General features: G+C 37.5%; 7 protein-coding genes across 7 annotated transcripts; 2 read left to right on the top strand and 5 right to left on the bottom strand. All coding sequences in view use genetic code 12, as the record gives it.

The window, feature by feature from the left end:
- Positions 1-592: 592 nt before the first annotated feature.
- PVL30_003579 (uncharacterized protein) lies at positions 593-1,876 on the bottom strand (the record flags this gene model as incomplete). The annotated part of the gene is made up of 1 exon (XM_001526127.1): positions 593-1,876. The coding sequence occupies one exon, from the start codon at positions 1,874-1,876 to the stop codon at positions 593-595; it is 1,284 nt and encodes a 427-aa protein (XP_001526177.1).
- A 975-nt stretch (positions 1,877-2,851) lies between these two features.
- OCH1 (membrane-bound alpha-1,6- mannosyltransferase Initiation-specific) lies at positions 2,852-4,024 on the bottom strand (the record flags this gene model as incomplete). Its single annotated transcript, XM_001526126.1, has 1 exon — positions 2,852-4,024. The coding sequence occupies one exon, from the start codon at positions 4,022-4,024 to the stop codon at positions 2,852-2,854; it is 1,173 nt and encodes a 390-aa protein (XP_001526176.2).
- Positions 4,025-5,027: 1,003 nt separating this feature from the next.
- Positions 5,028-7,022, bottom strand: DED1 (DEAD-box ATP-dependent RNA helicase; the record flags this gene model as incomplete). Its single annotated transcript, XM_001526125.1, has 1 exon — positions 5,028-7,022. One exon carries the CDS (start codon positions 7,020-7,022, stop codon positions 5,028-5,030), a length of 1,995 nt encoding a protein of 664 aa, XP_001526175.2.
- A 1,026-nt stretch (positions 7,023-8,048) lies between these two features.
- UTR1 (NAD(+) kinase) lies at positions 8,049-10,043 on the bottom strand (the record flags this gene model as incomplete). Its single annotated transcript, XM_001526124.2, has 1 exon — positions 8,049-10,043. One exon carries the CDS (start codon positions 10,041-10,043, stop codon positions 8,049-8,051), a length of 1,995 nt encoding a protein of 664 aa, XP_001526174.2.
- A 1,305-nt stretch (positions 10,044-11,348) lies between these two features.
- Positions 11,349-13,262, bottom strand: GDA1 (Guanosine-diphosphatase; the record flags this gene model as incomplete). The annotated part of the gene is made up of 1 exon (XM_001526123.1): positions 11,349-13,262. One exon carries the CDS (start codon positions 13,260-13,262, stop codon positions 11,349-11,351), a length of 1,914 nt encoding a protein of 637 aa, XP_001526173.2.
- A 1,515-nt stretch (positions 13,263-14,777) lies between these two features.
- PVL30_003574 (uncharacterized protein) lies at positions 14,778-16,040 on the top strand (the record flags this gene model as incomplete). The annotated part of the gene is made up of 1 exon (XM_001526122.2): positions 14,778-16,040. One exon carries the CDS (start codon positions 14,778-14,780, stop codon positions 16,038-16,040), a length of 1,263 nt encoding a protein of 420 aa, XP_001526172.2.
- A 1,142-nt stretch (positions 16,041-17,182) lies between these two features.
- Positions 17,183-20,695, top strand: PVL30_003573 (uncharacterized protein; the record flags this gene model as incomplete). Its single annotated transcript, XM_001526121.2, has 1 exon — positions 17,183-20,695. The coding sequence occupies one exon, from the start codon at positions 17,183-17,185 to the stop codon at positions 20,693-20,695; it is 3,513 nt and encodes a 1,170-aa protein (XP_001526171.2).
- Positions 20,696-20,940: the final 245 nt, after the last annotated feature.

Raw genomic sequence — 20,940 nt, 5'->3', positions numbered from 1 at the left:
TTTTTTTTTTTTCTTTTTTTTTTTTTTATTTTTCTTTTTTTTTTTCGGGCCCAGTTATTCTTCAACACCAGGCTCATCGAGTGGGATATACACTTTTGCACCACGCGTTGACACACCTTGGCACAGAAGTGGGTTTAAATTTCCATCTGTCGTTTAGCCAAAAAAATAAAAAGAGATACTGGTGTGCTTTACGATGGAGCAATTTAATATGGACAAGATAAACACTTACAACACACTTACACACACAAAGTAACAAAGTAACAAAGAAAGAAAGTAACAAAGTAACAGAGCGTCTTCTCTATTGTCTCGTATAGCTTACACTTGTTACATACACAGACAGATAGACACATCCATGTTTCCTCAATTTACTTTTGGTGAGACGATATGAGGTAGGTAATAGAGGCTATACGACGGAGAATATGTAGTCACAATAATCCTGTTCTTTCTTTTCTTTTACCTTTTTTTTTTCCCTTTTTTTTTTTCCTTTTTAATTTATTTTTTTTTATTTTATTTCTTTTTTTTCTTCTATTATTATTAAGTTGCAACTCGTATACCAAAACCATCCTATACTCTATTTACTTATACTACTCACTTAGAACTCATATGTTACCCTGTGGTTAGCTCCCTTGACAAAAGCACAGTTGCCCATATCCAAGTCCAAGTCACCGGATTTCTCTAATTTGGATTCTGGCGAGATGTCGAAATCAAATATATCCATCGGCAACCCCAATGTCGTACACGCGTTTGGAACATCAACAATCCCTGCAATATGACCTTCAATGGGTGCACTCGACAAGAGCAAATAAATCTGATAATCATTATATCCAAACCCTCTCAAATACTCAATTGCTCTGATGCAAGATTGTCTATATGCCGTAGTGGCACAGAGAAATCCTTGCTTGCCATCCTCATCGACGGAAAATCCTTCAAATGTCAAATACCTTGAAGAACCATAATGATTCTGCACATCACCCGGAATAAACATTGGACTCTTTAATGATAACTTCTCTACACCTTGTTTAATCAACTTTACATTTATCGTAATGACCCCTGCCATCTCTATAGCACCGCAGAATGATATCTCACCATCCCCTTGCGAGAAATGCAAATCCCCAATGGATAATTTGGCACCAGCGACATATACAGGAAGGTAACATTTCGAACCACGGCTTAGATTCTTAATATCACAATTGCCACCATTCTCCGGTCTTCCCGGTATGGTCCTCGCGCCTTCCTTTGCAATCCTTTTCAACACCTCACCTGTTGCCTTTCCACCATGTGCATTTTTTACCAACGGTGCCTGTGCAACCGGCGTATCATGCAAATGTTGAATCTCGGTAATCAACCCAGTTTCTCTACTATTCCATTCTTTCAACACTTGCTCACTCGGCGCAGTGCCAATAATACCCGGATGAATCAACCCAGTGAACTTGGTATGCGGCAAATGTCTTGAAGTAGCATGAATACCTTCAAAATCAAAAATCGCTTTTGCAGCCTCAGGGTAAAACTTGTCCAAAAACCCACCACCATTGGACTTGTGGAAAACGCCACAATACCCCCAGGGTTGCCTTTCCAATGGCTGCACATCCTTGATTTCAACCAAAATGGCATCACCAGGCTCTGCACCCTCAATATTGTAAGGACCAGACAAGTAATGAATACGTGAAAGATCAACATTCAAAATATCATCCGCAAAGTCATTGTTCTTGATCTGGTTCCCCGTCCAGTCCAAACATTCAAGCTTCACCGTCTCTCCTGGTTTAATAGTTTCAGTAAATGGTACATCGGGGTGCCATCTATTGTGCACCTGTGGTTGTACATCTCCGGGTTTATCAAGATCAACTGTAGTCACGTATCTAATTGGTTCTGCAGGCATTTGTTTAAGAAATTAGAAATAAAAATAAAAATCTTTCCAAAATTGTTGATTGATCAAATGATGTTAAGATTTGTTTCTTTTTTTTTTTAAGAAAAAAAAAGGAAAAGATGATAATAAAAAGGAGAAACAAGATTAATTGGAAAATTAACAAAGTTCAACAAGAATGTCTAATGATTAGTAAAGTGAAGAAGAGGAAGGAGGAGGAGAAGGAATAAAAAAATAATTTGGGATAAAGCAATTGCAAACAAAATTACCTCAGTTATATTTATGTATATCTATATAGATATATAGATATATAGATATGCCTATTATAATCATGATCCAAAATTTTTCATTGGGGAAGGTCAATTTAACATTTCTAAAGTGTCTTATCTTATTGTCCAATACTGGGATTGGTTGAGCAGTATAGATAAGGAAATTAGTATGGTATAAAACAACGGAATTAGCCCCATTAAATACTAACATATTTTTTTTTGTGCAACATTCGCATTATCAGTCAAAAATTAAAAAAAAAAAAAAATTAAAAAATCAAAATAAAATGACACTTGAATTTCGGTACTTTGACTCGAACGCATATACTTCAATTTTATTCCGAAATATAATTCCTTCTCTAATTATTAATATTTTAATTAGTTATTAAGTCTATTACTCTAAAAGAATCTAAAAAGGTCTTAACTAGCGTCATGATTACTTCTTTTGGTGAAGAACTTGTGTGGTATAATGCTGCGACTTCGATCTTCACCAGTTTTATGTACTTATTTTAGTGTTTTAGTGTTTTGATATTTTGTTGCTCTTTGAAGATTAGCTAACATTAGAATGACAAATCAAGCTCCACCGATAGTATTATTTGTCCTGCCCCAAAGTCAGTACTGCAATCTCCTTGTCCCGTGATCTCCTTATTCCAAGATTTCCTTGTTCCTCTTTTATCCCCCCACCCTTTTAAACACATACACATATACATTTCCACTCTTATTTTCAATTTGCCACTTGATCGTCTTTCCAACTTCCCAGGAACATATGTTTAGCATAGGCCATTGGGTCGCCAGAACTTTTGGCGCCCATTTGATTGACATCAGGACTAAAACTAGTTATCGGTAATACCATCACATCATCTATCAAGATAGGCTGCTCCATTCCTGTAAATAATTTCCAGTCCACAATCTTCTCAATCATTTCTCTCTTCTTACTTTTTGACTTTTTCTTCAGAATCACATTCTTTGTTGTGTCTCCACCTTTTTGCATCAACCTATTCACATATTCAAATACAGCATCGGTGAATACTCCAGGTCCAGTCCAATCCATAATATCACCACCTTGATCCTTACCCAAAACTTTGTTCAATTGTGATTTATCTCTTCTTGTCAAGGTCAACTCGGTAATCTTTGAAATGAGATGCAATAACAATGGATGTCCACGCTTAGATTGGATTGTCCATTGACAAAACTGTATTCTTCTCGCGTACCAGTCATTCCAATCGGGTCTATCTGGATCAGCCTCTATTCCAACAACAAAGCCCGCAGTATTTGCACTATCCAAATATTTTGGAGTTTCAACAGCATTACTGATCCAAGAATCCACCGGTTTCAAACCAACAGTATCGATATCGGTATATACCCCTCCACGTGCGAAAAGAATCAAGTACCTAAAAAAATCTGCTTTCATGATGGATTTCGGTAATAACTTGTATGCCTCTGCAACCTCCGGCACAGTAGAGTAGAGCTCCTCGATAAGTAAGTCACATTGCTCATCGGGAACAACATAGTGTTTATACTCAGGATTTTTATCGTTCCATGTCTCTTGGTAATTAACATACCGCTTGGGGAAACTAGGATCATCGAGCCCAATCTTCCACGTTTGCCAAATTAACTTGGGAAACGCAGATTCGCGGTCGTATGGATACGCCAGAGCAAGCTGTTGCTGCACCTGACTTTCAAGGCTTGCTGGAGACGTATATTTTGGTTGAAAATTGAGACCTCGAGTTCTCCAATCTGTATGCGATTCTAGTTCACGCAAGAGTTGAAATTTTGGTAAATTATAATCAGTTTTCGAGGCCGAGCTTTTGGTAGTATTGAAAAATAAGTAAAAGTAATAAAACGAAATGAGAATTGCTGTTCCCAAAATATAGTTCCTGTAATTCCTCCTCCCCATTATGTAGTTCAATTTGATGATCTCAAACTCGAATATATTTGAGATATTTGAAAAATAGTTTTTTTTTTTTCCTCCAATTTTATGGTTTAGAGTTGTATGAGCAGAGACGGGAGAAGCTGGGAAAATCGCACAAAATCAAGTTTCAAGGGGTGGATTGTTTCCAACTACAACCGATGGACAAAAACAATGCAAAATTAAAAAAAAACAAAATAACAAAACGGGAAAACCGATAAAAATAAGTAATAAATGAACTAATGAACTAATGAACTAATGAATGAATGCCAAGTTGGAAATATACTATTGTCTCCCAACTTTTACCCTAATTTCGTTTTGATTTGCTTCTTGTTCCAATTCACAAAAATTTCTAAATTACAGCAAAAACTTTAAATGATTTCCTTTAAGTAAAAAACTGATAAATTTCGATAAAATAATAACTAATATACATAATCTAATAACTTTACATCACATCAATGTGAACTTTCATTCCCTAACAATAATAATAATGAGAAAAAAAAAAAGAATCTAATAATACAAACGTGCAAGTAATAAATTTATAACCCATTAATTCTTTTTGCTTCTGCTTTTCTGCCTCCCCCTTTCTTTCTATGTCATGATAATTAACTTATAATCTGGTCGCGTGAAATATGTTGTGGAAAGAAGAAAAAAGATAAAAAAAAAATTTTTTTTGATAAAAAGCAAACTCTATAAGGACCCAATATAACATGCAATTTTGTATAATATGTAAATAATAAATGAATTCAATACAAACAATGTATTTGTTTGTGTGTGGATTTGTTCTTTCTTTTTTTTTGCGCATGGAGATGACGGTGTAGTTGGATGAAATGTGTTGCGCTTGTGATGGTGGTGATGATGGTGATGGTGATGTTTACGTAAAGAACCAAAGAAAACTCCCATTTTATGAAATAAAGCAAGGCATTTTTCAAAATGCGTCTATGTATATTCTTTTACTCTCCTCTTGTACAAATGATTGCCCTCTCTGTGTCTACCACCATGAGTTTTGGGACGATGGGTTACCGTAGCTTGAATTGTCATTGAAGCTTGAACGAGAGCCACCATAAGAACCTCCGCCGTTGGAGTAACCGTTAGAGTTGCCCCAACCAGAGTTGCCTGAACCACCCCAGCCACTGCTAGAGCTGTTACCCCAACCAGAGCTTGATGAACCGCTAGCACCGCCGGCTCTTCTAAAGTCTCTGTTAGCTCCGCCACGAGAGCCGCCAAAACCACCAGCACCACCTCCGCGTGAAGATCCACGACCTGGTCTACCAAATGCTGATTCTCTAGCAATCTTGTTCAAGAAATCTGGAACTTCTTGGTTAGCCTCCGTCAACAAGTCAAGCATTCCCTTGACAATGTTTTTGTTGTTTCTGTTAAAGAATGCAGTGGCAATACCAACGTTACCAGCACGACCAGTACGACCGATTCTATGAACATAGTCATCAATGTCACTTGGCAAGTCATAGTTGATGACGTGTGAAACATTTGGAATATCCAAACCTCTAGCTGCAACCGCAGTAGCAACCAAGATAGGCGCTTGACCAGATTTAAATGCAGCAAGTGCCTTTTCTCTTTCGTATTGAGATCTATCACCGTGAATTGCTGTTGCTGGGAATCCTTGGTCATACAAAAAGTCTGCCAAGTTGTCAGCCATTCTCTTAGTCTCTGTAAACACAATGGTCAAACCTTCGCTGTTTGCATTCAACAAGTCCAAAATAACAGACTTCTTTTCCTCGTCTTCGACATACAAAACCTTTTGTGTGATATTCTCTGAAGTAGAACCAACTCTACCAACAGAAAGGAAAATGTAATCTTTCAAAAAGTCACGTGCCAACATTTGAATGTCTCTAGGGAAAGTAGCTGAAAACATCAATGTTTGTCTATCTTGGACATCTGGCATGTCACACTCTTGAACAATGTGTCTGATTTGTGGTTCAAATCCCATATCCAACATTCTGTCGGCTTCGTCCAAGACAAGGTACTTGATGTTTGCCAAGGAGACTCTACCTCTCTCCAACAAATCCTTAAGACGACCTGGAGTAGCAACCAACAAGTCGCAACCTCTGTCCAATTGTCTAATTTGGTTACCAATATCAGCACCACCATAAACAACACATGGACGGACCCATGATCTATAAGCAAACTTTTTACTTTCGTCATAAATTTGCGAAACCAACTCTCTTGTTGGAGCCATAACAAGAATTGTTGGGTAAACCTTGTGTGATGAAAAGGCACCAGTCGACTCAGGAATTGGAGCAGGACCATTCATATAGGACTCTGACAATACTGGGAAAAGGAAACCACCAGTCTTACCTGAACCAGTTTGAGCACATGCCATCAAGTCTCTGCCGGCAGCAACAATTGGCACTGAGTATTTCTGAACTGGGGTTGGTTTGGTGAAACGAGACAATTTAATGTTTTCAACTAACAATTCGTCCAAAGGTGGTGCAGTGAATGAGTTGATTGGTTCAGGAACACCTTCACCACTGGCCTCAACAGGAATGTCATCGTAGTTGTCAAAGTTGATACCTGATGATTGAAACAGGGTGTCTTCAGCAACACCAAACAATTCAAGTTCCAATCTATCGTTACGAGGTGCAGGTTCGTGCTTGCCGTCAACCCATCTACCAACACCTGGTGTAGGTCTTTGGTATCTTCCACCACCAAAACCACCTCTTGATCCGCCTCTAGCGCCACCGTTTCTGTACCCACCTGATGGGCCGCTACCGCCGCCGTTACTACCACCACCAAAACCAAAACCACCTCTACCACCACCATAGTCAGAACGACGTGATCCTCCAAAAGGAATATCACCGTTTGCACCATTGGAAGATGGCTGATGAGATGACCTGTTTCTCAAGTGTGGTGGCACATATTGTCTTCTTCCCGATTGTTGTTGCGGTTGACCTGAATACCCATTACCATTGGGTTTATTGTTATCTTGAACGCTCAAGTTATTCATCTGTTGACTAATGTCAGACATGATCTAGTTTGATTTTACTTTCTTTGTAAAAAAGGGTTAATAAACCAAAAAAATAAAAAAAGAGGTAAAAAAAAAAATTGGGAAAATTTTATGAAGAAAGAAGGATTACATAGTGTATCATAATTTTTTGTTTTAACTTTTTTTTTTCTTTCTTTTTTTTTTTTTGTTTTTTTTTTTTCAGAAATCAAGAGATGTTCTCTTCTACCGTTGTAAATTTTTATTTTTTTATATATTTTTTTTTTTCTGGTAATACATATGTGTATCAATGTGTATGTATATAATGAGTGTACACATTTTCACACCCAAAATTAAAAAAAAAAAAAAAAAGAGAGTTTGCTTTTTTTTTTGGTTTTTTTCTTTTCTTTTTTTTGCCTCTAGTTTTGCTATTATTTGGCCGTACACGTTACTCATTATAAAGGCGTGTCAAATGGCAAAGTACACGACCTTGTGCACGAACCTTACAAAGATGTGATCATGTGTCACAATTGAGAATGTCAAATAGTTTTACTTTTTTTTATTCGCGACAAGAAGGAAAAAAAAAAAAACCACAAAATAGAAATCAAAAGAAATTAAAAGAGAAAAATTCACAGTCTAAGCCTATATTCATTTTGCTAAAAGTGGCGAACATGATGTTTGGACGCGCTTATTGCTTCAACAAGTAAACATATTACAGGAACAATCACGTGCAAATCATTATATAACATCACGTGCCCCACTTTATAACATCACGTGATGTTATGATGTGTATTTATTGTAAAAAAAGAAGGAAAAGAAGGAAAAGAATGAAAGAAAAGAAAAGAAAAGAAAAGAAAAGAGGGTAACTCTACTTTGAATTACAATACAAACATCTAGCAAAGATGTTGTTTCTCTTTTGTATTTAGGTAAATTCTCAACTTGCCTTTTTTTATTTTTAGTTTGTCTAGTATTTTTTCTTTCTTTTTTTTCTATTTTTGTTCTTTAAAAGAAAGGAAAAAAAAATTAAGGAGAAACTGATATCTTTTATTGATAATCGTTTTTTTTTTTTAATTATAAATCACCATTGCCACTTAAATGAATCTTTGCATGCGGATGTGCATAGCAACTTCGTTCGTCTGAATTCAAGTAGTTGGCATTCTGAGGAGTCTGCGTACCACCACCAGGTGGGATAAAAAGCATGTCTTCACTATTTGTCTCACTTGCGTCTTGACTACCACCTTGGCCACCAGATGTAGCTATATGCTTCTCTTCCTTTACATCCTGGTCGCCATAATCAATATCAAACTCTTCCTCTTCTGTTTCATCTTCTGCTCCCGTCGCCCCGCTATTCAACTTATCAAATGTACCTTGATCCTCGGGATTGTCTGCAATCATTCTCCTCATTTCCGGTTTCAAGTAAGAACTAAATGGCTTCTGCTGCTCCCTGATATTCCAGTGCAAGTTCCTACTCACAGAATCAATGTATTCATTCTTTGACGAAATCACTGTGGGAAAGGGAAACGGCGAGGCTTGCACAGTAACGTAATATCCTTTAGCAAGCTCAGTTCGAACGCGTCCATCAAATGAACACCACGCTGTGGAACGACTTGTCAGAGGCACTTTTATTTTCAAAAACATTCCGTCTGGTAGGAGAATAGGCCTAAACGAAAGCGTATGCGGACAAATTGGTGTCACACTAATTGCACTAACACCAGGATGGACCAATGAGCCCCCGGCCGACAAAGAGTACGCAGTAGAACCCGTCGGCGTGGCAATTATTAACCCATCAGCTTGCGCAATAGTCAATAATGACCCGTCTCCATATAACTCAAGCTGTGTGACAAATGGCGAAGGACCTCTATCCACAACCAATTCATTCAACACTTGTTGCTCGCAAATTAATTTCCCTTCATTTGTATGCACTCTACAAGTAAATCTCATCCTCAAGTTTGCCTTGACTCCCGAATTGATACAATGGTCTAACCTTGACTTGTAATCATCAAATTTGAAATTGGTTAAAAAGCCCAAACTGCCCAAAGCAAAACTCAACACAGGTGGAACAATTCTTTGAAACAAATTGGAAACAAATAACACAGTTCCATCTCCACCAAGAGTTACAACCAAATCAAACAACTCTGGGGACTTCATGGTCAATTTCTTATTCCAAAACTTCAACTGCTTTGCAGCCACGGGATATTCTTGGATGATGGCATCACAATTGAATCTTTTCGACGCTTGCAATTTGGCATCAACGTAAATGGTCATATCCTCGTGCTCGGAAAAGAGCCACTCTACGACTTCCCGTGTCAAGTACACCAAAGCATTGTCCCTAGCTTTGGTGATAATCATGATCGATTTAACATTTAACTGTATGGTGGCTCTCGAAAGATTTTTGGCAAGCATCCTGACGCCGTTTGCTGTCTCTGCCAACTCAGTATGTGTTCTTACGGAACGCAATTCATCAGTAGAAAGTCTCGATAAAACTTCCTTTGCAGTCTTAGCACCGCCAGCAACTTCTTCACAATACAATTTGGAGTGTATTCTAGGTGTTTCTCGAATAAAAGAATCCTTGGGTGAACTACTCATGCTATGTAATGCCGAAACAGATCCAGAATTTACTCCAGAATTTAGTCCAGAATTTGCTGCAGAGTTGGTAAAACTGCCAACACCATTATACGAGCTAGCCATTGACGTGGTGCTGGAGTTCAAAAGCGATCGATTAAACCTTTGTATCGAGTTCTTACGTCGAAACGAAGAAGGCTGTGGCTGCTGAGGTGTTTGTGTTTGTGTTTGTGTTTGTGGATGCTGATGCTGATGCTGATGCTGATGCTGATGATGGTGCGGGAACTGGGGTTGCGGCAGCACCAACGGGTGGTCGTTTATCAGGTGATTTTGTTTCCGCTGTTGAGGTTGAGGAATCTGTCTTGCTTGTGATTCCGCATGCAGAGGCTCTGGAATGTTTGTCCCATCCGGTTGCACCTCAGTGGCCAATGATGATATCGAAGATGACGAGCTCACGTGAGAAATGCCATTTTTACGTGACTCCCGCAATTGCTGTAAGTCCATTGCTGATGTTGATGCTGGAGTTGTTGGTAATTGCGATTTTGACTGTGGTTGTGGTCGTGGTTGTGGTTGTGGTTGTGAATGTGATTGTGATTCAGTTGAAGTTAGTGAAGTAAGCGGTTTAATATTTGTTTTTGGTGTGCTCCCTTTCCGCTTACCGACGTCTTCTGTATTATGATTGTCTTTTTGGTTTTTGCTTTTAATGTTTTCACTATTGTCGTTTTCAATATTATCGTTTTCCTTACGGAATGTTTGATTTGACGAGTTGTTGCTACTAGTATTGAGGTTTCTAATTTGTGCCGTTAATTGGCTTTGTGTGTAATCCGACATTGAAGAAAAAAGAAAAATCTAAAGAAAAGAAGGAATAAAAAAACACAACACCCAAATGGTATCCAAATTAAAGAATTACAACAGATGAAAAACTAAAACTTAAAAAGGAACAAATGGTAAAAGAAGAGCGAAAAACGGGAAATAAACGAGAAGAAAGATCAGAAAGTATGTATTTGCCGTTTTATTGCGATTTGTAAGGTGGAGTTGTTGGCTCTGTGGTGTATTTGGTAGCTGGAAGTTTCAGAGTGAAGAAAATAATTAAAAAAAATAAAAAATAAATAAAAAAAATAAAAAATAAATAAAAAAAATAAAAAATAAAAAAATAGAAACTTATAAAATAAGTTGAAAAAAAAAGAATAAACACAAATGTTTAAAACTTTTTTTAAGTAAAGACTGAAGAAGTCTAATGTCGAGTACTGGAAAAGACAATTGTTAAGAAGGGTGTAAGTGGAGATTAGCAGATTTGAAAGTGGGTGCGGGAACGAGAAGGTGGGTGAAGGGATACCCTCATAAGGTTGGTTCTCTCGTTTGTCTAGAATAAGAGGCGATGATGTAATCGAAAGTAATCAAATCAAACAGCTCTCCTTGTCGAATGTAATATTGTCCTGAGGAAAATCTAATTATAGTCATTTATCTTCAACACGTAGAGAAGAAATAAAAACACAAAAGAAGAAACACAAAGGACTGTTTTAAAAGGGGAATCATCAGTGCAGGGATCCATCGGATATATGATAGGGAAGGGGGGAAAAATGCTTTACTAAATATTTCACTAGCCTACCCTTTATTTATTCTTCCTTTTGAATTTCTTTATTGTTCATGAAAATGTACATAACATTTAGAGAACTGTACAACACGCACAAATATATAGACATATATATCAATGATGATGAAAGATAAAGAAAGATAAATAGGTGACATTTTTTGCTACTAAAAAAGGTGCATCTATTTAAAACGTAATCTATATAATATTTTATGCCTCTAGATATTTTCAAACGATGTCTTTTTCGGTTTTTTACATTCCCAATTGGAACTAGTGCTATCAAGCAATGGTAAAGAAGCGCCCAAACACCATCCTAACTCATTATTGTCAATCTTCTTGGCTGTCCTTAACTCTCTATGCAATGGAATATCATATCCAGTGTGCAACATGGCAGTAATAAAACTCAAGTCCAAACACCATTGGGGTTCCTTGCTCAAATTGTCAACATGCTCGCCCAAAAACACATTGTTCCATAATGATTCACCTTGACACACAGACTTGGTCAAGTCCCTCAATTCTTCAACTGTGAAACTTGATGGCATCCCAATAGGGTTTGTTCTATCGTAAAAGAATGAGAAAACATACATATCTGAGTCTTTGTTGAATGCACGCACCAAGGATGGCTGATGGACACCATTGAATGAACATGGCTTGCTTTCGCATGCTTGGTCTTTATTTAAGATTTGCTCAGCCAAAAATCTACATTGTGATCCAGTGGCCTCAGATGAACCTTTCATGTTGACAACATAAATCTCGCCATCGGCAACTTCAACTGCAACATTTTTGGCGATAGATTTTGGTGGGATACATGGATTTATAATATCGACTTCGGCAACTGCCTCCTTGGCTTCCTTTTTGCTTGTATACAATGTCAATTCCTTAGCATCTTTGCTCTTTTTATAATTGTCCAAAACCAATTTATTGATTTTGTTTCTTCCTTGCATCAAACCAAAGCCCAAGTGGCTAAATTGGTACAAGGTGAAATCGTGGTCACCAAATGTAAACTTGTACTTGGTCTCACCTTCAACTGGAACGTCATCTTTGTACTCGGGTTCAAACACAATTTGGGTTGAGCCACCGCCCAAGTCAAATACTGCAGCAGTTGGCAACTTATCTTTATTTCCAATGTTTCCTAACAAATAATTGGCAGTCACCCAAGCGTAAACACCTTCATCCTTGCCGTCCAATATGGAAATACCATCTCCTTTAACAACTGCAAATGGATAATCCTCTTCAAGATGTTTTCTCACTTCTGCCAAAATTGCATTCGATTTCTCTTCTCCGAGTAGTCTCAACCCAGCAGTGGCTTTAACAGCAACTGGTGTACATCCTTGTTTATCTTTTGGGACTTTTTCCAATGCCTTTTCCAACAATGGGTCTAAGGATTTAGCTGCGCCAACTGTATCAGTGTCGAATGAGCTCAAGCCAGGTTCAAGCATCATAAACTCTTCAGAAAGTAGTTTTGGGGGTTGAGTGCACGTGTTGAATTCGTAAACGTGGACTCTTGAACCAGTACTGCCCGCATCAATCATAACAACGTATTTCACCTCATTGCACTCACTATTCATATTGACTTTTTTAGGGTCGGTGATTTTTTCAACGTCATTGACATTTTCATCTTTATTTTCTGATTCGTTTCCTGATTCAGTTTCTGATTCAGTTTCCTTGATATTCCCGTTGGAGTCGGCAATTGAATCACCGGGATTTCCACCAATTTTCTCAGCAATGTTCTTCTTGGGCTTGTCGTCTTTCTCGTATGGTGGTTTTGTTCCTGAGTGTGGAGTTCCTTGTAGCGTATTCTTTGAATCCTCCTTTTCCAAGTCCTGTTGATTTGTTCCTTTTTCTTTCTTTCCTTCCGTCTTTTGTTGCAGTGGCAGTTGTTGTTGTTGTTGTTGTTGTTGTTGTTCCTTTTCTTCTTCGTCTTCGATGACAGGGGGTTGGATCAAATTGGACTGATCATTCAGGGTACCCTTTTGAATACCACCACCGGCATTGTTATTGGATTTAAGTATTTCTTTGTTGACACGGCCGACTGAGCTGCCTGCTGAGTTCTGTGAGCTGACAAAGAATGCAACGATACCAAAGATGGCTAGCACGGCCACAACGAGCCTCAAATTTCGAGTGTTTAGCATTTGCTTATTTCAATAGATAAAGAGTACTTTGGTCGAACTGAAAGTAACAAACTCAACTTGAAATCCAAAAAAAAAAAAAAAGAACAAAAAACAAGAACAGAACAGAACAAGAGAGAAAAAAAAAACAAAATGGAAAAAGAATCGCGATAATTTATGTGATTCAGTCCAAGTTTTTGCTATGAATAATTTATAAAGGCCCTGTTCTTTGACGTGCAAGATATTATATATCTGATTCTTCCTCTTTTCTTTTGGTTTCTTTTGTTTACATATGAAAGGAGCAAAAAGAATAAAAGAAAGAAAGAAAGAAAGAAAAAGAAAAAAAAATACTGAAAAAAATGAACAGAAAGAAACAAAAAACGGCCCACAACTACGAGGTACGTGTGTCGTGGTATTGTGGTGTTGTGGTGTTGTAGTGTGAGATGTTTCTTTTTTTTTCAGTTCTCTCTCCTTCTGCTTTTAATTGTCTTTTTTGGGAAAGATTGGAGACCGTGTCATCTCGTGCTCGAGGGAGTTTGTCGTGAAATTCTGGCACTTTGTGAAGGGGGGGGGGGGGGGGGGAAAAAAGAAAAGAAAAAGAAGGAAACGACACAGAAATACTGTCCATTTGCGTCACTCTTTGGGGAGAAAAAAAAAATAAAAAATAAAAAGAAACAAGACAAAAGACAAAAGAAAGATAGATAGGGCAACAGTGTATGATAAAATGTTTCTATATCCTTTTGATGGTGGAACGATAAAGAAAAGGAATCATTACATCTCCAGATACCGATTGTGTAATATGTGGTTAGCAAGTTAGGTGTGAAGGAAAAAAGAGTAAAAAAAGTAGGGTAGATGGCTTTTCAAATCCACTATTGCTAACTCTATGGCTGTACTTATCTACTAGTCCTGATGTATCTACTTCTGAGTAATATAGACAATAAACGTTCATATCGATTATTTTCTTTCATTTCCATGTACATATATATATATATATATATATATACATACATATATATATACCAAAGGAGTTTGTGATCGAATCCCAAAATTCTATCAAAAACCCATCTTTATCTTCTTTGTGGTGGAAGGAGCACAACCAGGATCCTCTTTCCTAAGCTGAACACACATAGTATTTAGAATAAGCATTGGCGCACGTTGCCTCGGCATCACGGAGTTGGGAGCACTTGGTAAGTAAACAAGCAAGAAAACAACATGAAACCGGGGACATGTGGGCTTCATCTTGAGCCCACATGTCTCATTTGTCACCGCACAAAATCTACCAAAAAAAAAAATATATATATAAATAAAAAAATAATATAAAATAATATAAACTAATATAAAATAAAAGATATAGAGGGAGGCTGCAACTGCGACTGCAAATTCCTATTGTTGCTAAAAATGTTGTTCTCATACACCTGTATTGTATATATATATATATGAGTGTGTTACTCCTGGTCTTCCTTTACCCTTTCTCTCTTTTAACCCTCGTAAAATCTATATTGAGTCTTTGTTGAAAGAAAAATGAACAGTTTTGAGAATATGGGTGGTGCTGACTCTAAAAGAAAGATTTTGGAGCAGAGGTTCCCGTTTTCAACTTGCAACAATCCACACCTCTTCGAGACTAGAGCTTTAATTCAACACGGAATTAATCTTACAATTCAATTTGGCCTTATAGACTTTCACAACTTTAAAGAAACCACTTGCGAAGAAGGGATAGACATACATTCTACAAAAAAACATTGTAGTGACCAACCTCGCATAATTGACGACGACGACAACAACAACAACAACAATAATAATAATAATAATAATAATAATAATAATAATAGCGATGAAGAAGATGAAGATAGTTTGATGGAGTTTGAGCACGTGCCTCCTAGTCCTATACTTGTTCCCTTGGATACGCCAAAGTCCTCGTTCAAAAGAGGAAGCTTTTCTCGACGAGGGTCGTACGAAGCAGACTTTAGAGATATTTCAATGGTGATGTGCTACCAAAAAATTGACGGTTGGATCAAAGAGTTTTTCCCACCGGATTCTGTAGGCAATCAACTGCTTTATGCAAATATAAAAAATTATATCATTAACAGTATTATTCAAAAAGAGGATAATATAGACATTTTTCTCGGTCGAATAGTAAATCATAGATACAAAAACGAGCTATCAGACATTATAAAAGCAATCTTCATTGAAAAGTACGAGGAAATAAAATTGGAAAACCTAATCGACCATTTCCATTTGTTTTTAAACCATCGACTCGCTGGTTGCAGCTACCAAAAACTAGAAAACCCAAAATTTTACGACAAGTACTATACAATCTGGAAGCTAGACTCTAGAGACTATAAACACTATGATGAGGAGTATTTCTTTGACTATTTCAATAACGGCGGCAAATCGGCCACAACCATGGAGCATATAATTCTTCAAAATGGATTTTTGGCAAACTACAGACGATTTGTAGCGAGCTTTGCCAGCGACGCAAAAAACTACAATAATGACACAGATGTGGAGGACGAAGATTTACAAGATAGAGAAGACAATAGCAATAATGCTATTGACTTTAATGTTAGTGAGGGTAATGTTTCAACAAATGGTCTGTATGCCACTGTTGCTATTGCAAACGATCCTATACATCTAGCAAATAATGATGCTCAAAGTATCGCAAATTCGTTCCTGCTAGTAGATGCATCAATGCACCAGCCCAAGAAATTGAGATTCAGTGATGATGACAATGTTATAAACATCAATCGCTATCTTCCAGTTGATCATGTCTTGTATAAGCAAATGAATGAAAAATTGCTCTGACATATTATATATATATGTATATATGTGTGTGTGTGTGTGTGTATATATTCCCAAACAGTAAAAATTTACGAGTGGAAACCAAGCAAAAAACGTAATGTAATGCAAATATCGCTACTTCATCTTTATTGGAACATCCCAAGCACAGAAAAACAAAACAAAAAAAAAAGAGAACTAATTGCCAAATCAACACCAAGATCCTAAATTGATATAAACGAAAAAGGGGTGTTTTCCACATAATTTACAAGTAGACACCAAGTAAGTCAATAAAATTCAAATTAGTACTTTTTCACTAAGTTTTTTTTTTTTTCTAATATTTTTTCCAATGTAAATGTTGGCAAATGTATTACCAACAGAGACAATACCACAATAGGAAAAAATTCCCCCGCCCCACCTATAAATCAAAGAGGATGATGCCGTGTATAAATATGTATATATTTCTATAGCTATATATTTATATAGTTATATATATATGTCAATGCACTAATATCACGTGATGCCAGCGCTTTTGTATAGTCAGGTGAAGAGCTACAGTTTCGCGCAAAAGGCTACCGTCGTTCATCTGACTGTTTTGAACGAAAGAACATAAAAAAAGGGAAACAAGTCAAAGATTTCGCCCATTTTTAGCTCATTATACATCAGAAGGAGAGAAATTTCAGACAAAAGAGGAGCACAGCAATAGGTGAATGAGAGTAACAAAGTGTAAGTTACAACAGCGCATCATTTGACTCTTGTTGCTCAGAAGTGGTCACAGGGCAAGGAGGTTGACTCTAGTTGTATTTATGAGAATATATTCATACACACACAAACACACACAAACACACACAAACACACACAAACACACACACATATACATATATATATATATATATATATACAGATTATTTATTGTTTTTTTTTTATTTTTTTTTATTTTTTTATTTTTGCTCTTTCTCTACTCGGACTTTGATTCCGCTAGCTCATTGCAAGAGTCATCAACAAATATTTTTAACCAATCTATCAATTACAAAACACTAACAGCCGAAGCAGCTAACTACCTGCTCACCTTCAAGTCTGTTGTATAGAGTTGTACATAGTCTTCGAGGCATTGATTAGAACGGAAGGAAACAAAACAAAACAAAACAGAACAAAACAGAACAGAACAGATGAGCACTTCAAGCACAGGCAGCACGCCCCTTGATTTCGAGGATGCAAACCATAACAATTCAGCCGCCCCTTCTTCAGTTGCCAATATAACCACGACCAACACCACCAAGAAAAAGAAAAAACGTTCTTTGGGAACATTTCCATGTCAGCACTGCGACAAAGTTTTTAGTAGATCCGACCACCTAGCTCGTCATAATTTGAACCACGAACCAAAGGAAGTGTTTGTTTGCGATTTCCCAGTCGAAATGGGCGAGGCAAGTGGAAATGGAAATGGAAGTAGAGGGGTAGGTGGTGGAACAACAAAATGTGGAAAGACTTTTGTTAGGAAAGATTTGAAAGAAAGACATGTAAGAAGACACTATGAACTAATGAATGAGGCAAGTGGTACTGCAGCGACATCACCAGCCAAATCCGACAACAATAATGGACGTACTGGCGGAAAAAGAGACATCAAGAGGAAAAAATACGGTTCAAGTAGTTCTATTGCAACACTCGCTACTGATACTGGGATTTCACATCAGCCAGGAAACGGTATGCAAATCTCAAATCTCATTGACACAGCAGAGAGAAGAGTATCCTACCCTAATGTTCATACTCCTAATGGACGAGAAAGACATTCACTGCTCAACTCTTCACATTCTAACCACTTTCCACCTACTCATCCTACTCAACTGCTACTAGAACAACAGCATCAACAGCATCAACAGCATCAAAACATTCATCATCATCTTCAACACCAACAAACTCACGACAATAATCAGTTGGCACACACACCAATTTCTGGTGCACCACCAATACCACCAACAATCGACTCCTCTCCCCTGTATCCCTTGACTACCAATCTTGGGTATCCCAACACAAATAACTTTGACACTCTACTCAAGAACTACGGAACAACTTTGCCCCAAAATGATATTTTGAATTGGTTGTTCAACGACTATCAACAGACAAGCGTACCGTACCAGGTCCAGCCTGCTAGTACTATCCCACAGCATCATCAACAACAGCAGCAACAGCAACAAAAGGTGTCACAAATACAAGCAGTACCGTCATTTCAGCAACAACACTCACAACAGAGTAATACAATCAATTTTGGACTTGGTCAAAACACCCCCAATATCCCATCACCATATGTGATGTCGCCTCAAATGACAAGTAATGGCCAATCAAATATAAGTCAATCAGTACAACCACCATATGACAGTGCAAACATACTTCATAACGGAATCATGGATGCAAATGTATTTTCAAATGAATCCAATCCTCTCGATGAGTTCTTCACAACTAATTATAATAATATGGCATCAAAAACTGCACGGAGATCCATCACTGAAGAAAATGCAAGATTCCCTAACCAGGTATATAATACTGATACGACAACCACATCTCCCACTAGCACCGCTGACTCTGTTGCCGAGAGTGTTCCCGCACTTTCAGACATCACCTTAACCGAAGAGGGTAAGTATATGCATTTCTCAGAAAGATACAATATTGGCAAGTATAGAAACTATTATTTGGACACTCAATTGGTTAACTCAATTTTTCAATCACTCGGTATCAACAGACTAGATATCGCCAAACTTGGAGAAGCCAATAACAAATTGGAAAATAAACTCGAAAGCAAACTCGAAAGTAAACTCGAGAACAGATTTGCATACTACTTGTCGCTGTATTGGAGCCATTTTCATCCCCAATTTTCCATTGTTCACAAACCGTCGTTTGACACAAAGACAGCCAACCCGTTATTATTAGCATCAATGATTATTGTTGGTGCTCAGTATAGTTTCCCCGGAACAGCAGAACAATTGTCTCAACAACGTAAGAAATCCCTTGAGTGGGAAATTAGTAATGCACTTGCACAACCATTGAGGTTTGCATTGTTTCAGCACGAGGATTTCAAGTCGCCAGTCAAAGTATGGATTTTGCAATGCCTCAACATGTTGGAATGGGTGGAGAAAAATTTTCTTTCTCGGAGGTTGCACGAAAGAGCGCACTTACATCATGGAACTACTGCACAACTATTGAGACGAAGTGCAATGATGGGTGGGAACCCTGCAAAGATCAACAAGAAAAGCACAAGCGCGCCATCAAGTGCAGGGGAAGAGAGCGAGACAAATGAAGCTGAAGATTCTCGCGGAGAGGAAAATAATGATGAAAACAAGGATCAAGTATTGTTTGATCAATGGGTGGAATCTGAATCTTTAAAGAGGGCAACATTTATGACTTTTTATTTGGACATAATTGATTATGTCAAGTTCCGCCATAATCCACAAATTTTGTTTTACCAATTACAGTTGCTCAATATCCCATGCAATGAAGAAACTATTTGGGAGTCAACCGAAATCAATGGCTCGTTTAAAAAACTTGTTAAACGATTAAAAAAGCTTCAAGATGCAGGTAATAAGAAAAAAGTCCCTAAAAAGGAAAGTTTCTTGTCTGCTGTGAAAAAATTGCTCAAAAGTGGAGGAGGAAGCGGATTAGGAGGAATGAAGTTTGAAGAACTTAAAGCCGAGTCGCCCTTTTACAAAAAAATCTTGCTTGCAGGATTGATCTCACTAATGTACCAAATGCAACAAGTTGAGCTTCAAACGCATTCGTCGTTGCTCACGGGCAATCATTTGAGCAGTAATAGCAAGATATGGAGAGAAATGCTTTCTCGAGTCTTTGACACTTGGTACTTTCAAATAATGGACAATGCGAAACCCACCGCTACTACAGGCGTGTCCGTTTACAATACACCTAAAGTGAATGTATCTTTACCTATATTTTACCTAACACAAATTATTGCTATGCCCGATTTGACCAACTATGATATTGCAATTTATTGTGGCTCGCCGGCAAATCAAAGTGTTGCTGCGTCAATGAAGGACCATCACATTGTTCAACGCAAGATGATCAATCTTTGGGGAAGTAAAAACAAAAGCGTCGAGAGTTTAAGAAGTATTGTTTATTGTCTTGTCTTCCTATGGAATGTCTTTTTGGGAGAAGAAAATGAACCATTAGACTGGAACTCTAATTGCGACTATCATGATTCAGCTGCACCGTTGAGTTTGGCAATCTTGGTGCTATGGAGTTTCTGTTTTGTGACTTGTGGTCTTGAAAGTAACCGATATCCAGAAATTGAACATATGAATGAAACCAGTCTGGATAGTAATAGATACGAGGAACAGCTTGCAACATTGAGTGCCGAGAATGGTTATCAATATTTAATACGGATCAAAGAGGAGTTTTTGACCAATTTAAGGAAACAAAATTTGCATAAGGAGTATAGTATACATCCTTATTCAGGAACAAAACACCATGATGTGATTAACAAATATTGTGAAATTCTTCCTTTGATTTCCAATAAGCAAAACATTTCTGGGTTATGTTTCTTGATAGGTAGTAAGCTTGTTAGAAGTCAGTGGGAGATTATGCGAGAGCACGGGAAGTTGATAATCAATTGTGGGTTGAGATCAATAGGAAAGAAGAATATACTTTGTCTGGACTTGTTTGATAATGAATTTCAATAAGGTCAAGAAGCATGGAAGTAGGTAGGTCCAGGGGGAAGAGGTGGGGGGGGGAAGGCAAGGGATAGAACGTGAGTTTTTGAAATATAGGTCATGAATAATGAAAATGCTAAATCCAAAGAATGCTCAACGAAAGTAGTTTTTGCACAGAGTATAAATTACTACAACCCATAAAGTCATTCAAATTTTTTCTTTTTTTTTTGAAAAAAAAAACAAAGAAAGAAAGAAAGAAAAATAAGAAAAGAAGA

Source organism: Lodderomyces elongisporus, chromosome 4 (assembly GCF_030384665.1).
Source record: "Lodderomyces elongisporus chromosome 4, complete sequence".
NCBI classification, from domain to species: Eukaryota; Fungi; Ascomycota; class Pichiomycetes; order Serinales; family Debaryomycetaceae; genus Lodderomyces; species Lodderomyces elongisporus.
This window is presented reverse-complemented; position numbering and strand designations above follow the sequence as displayed.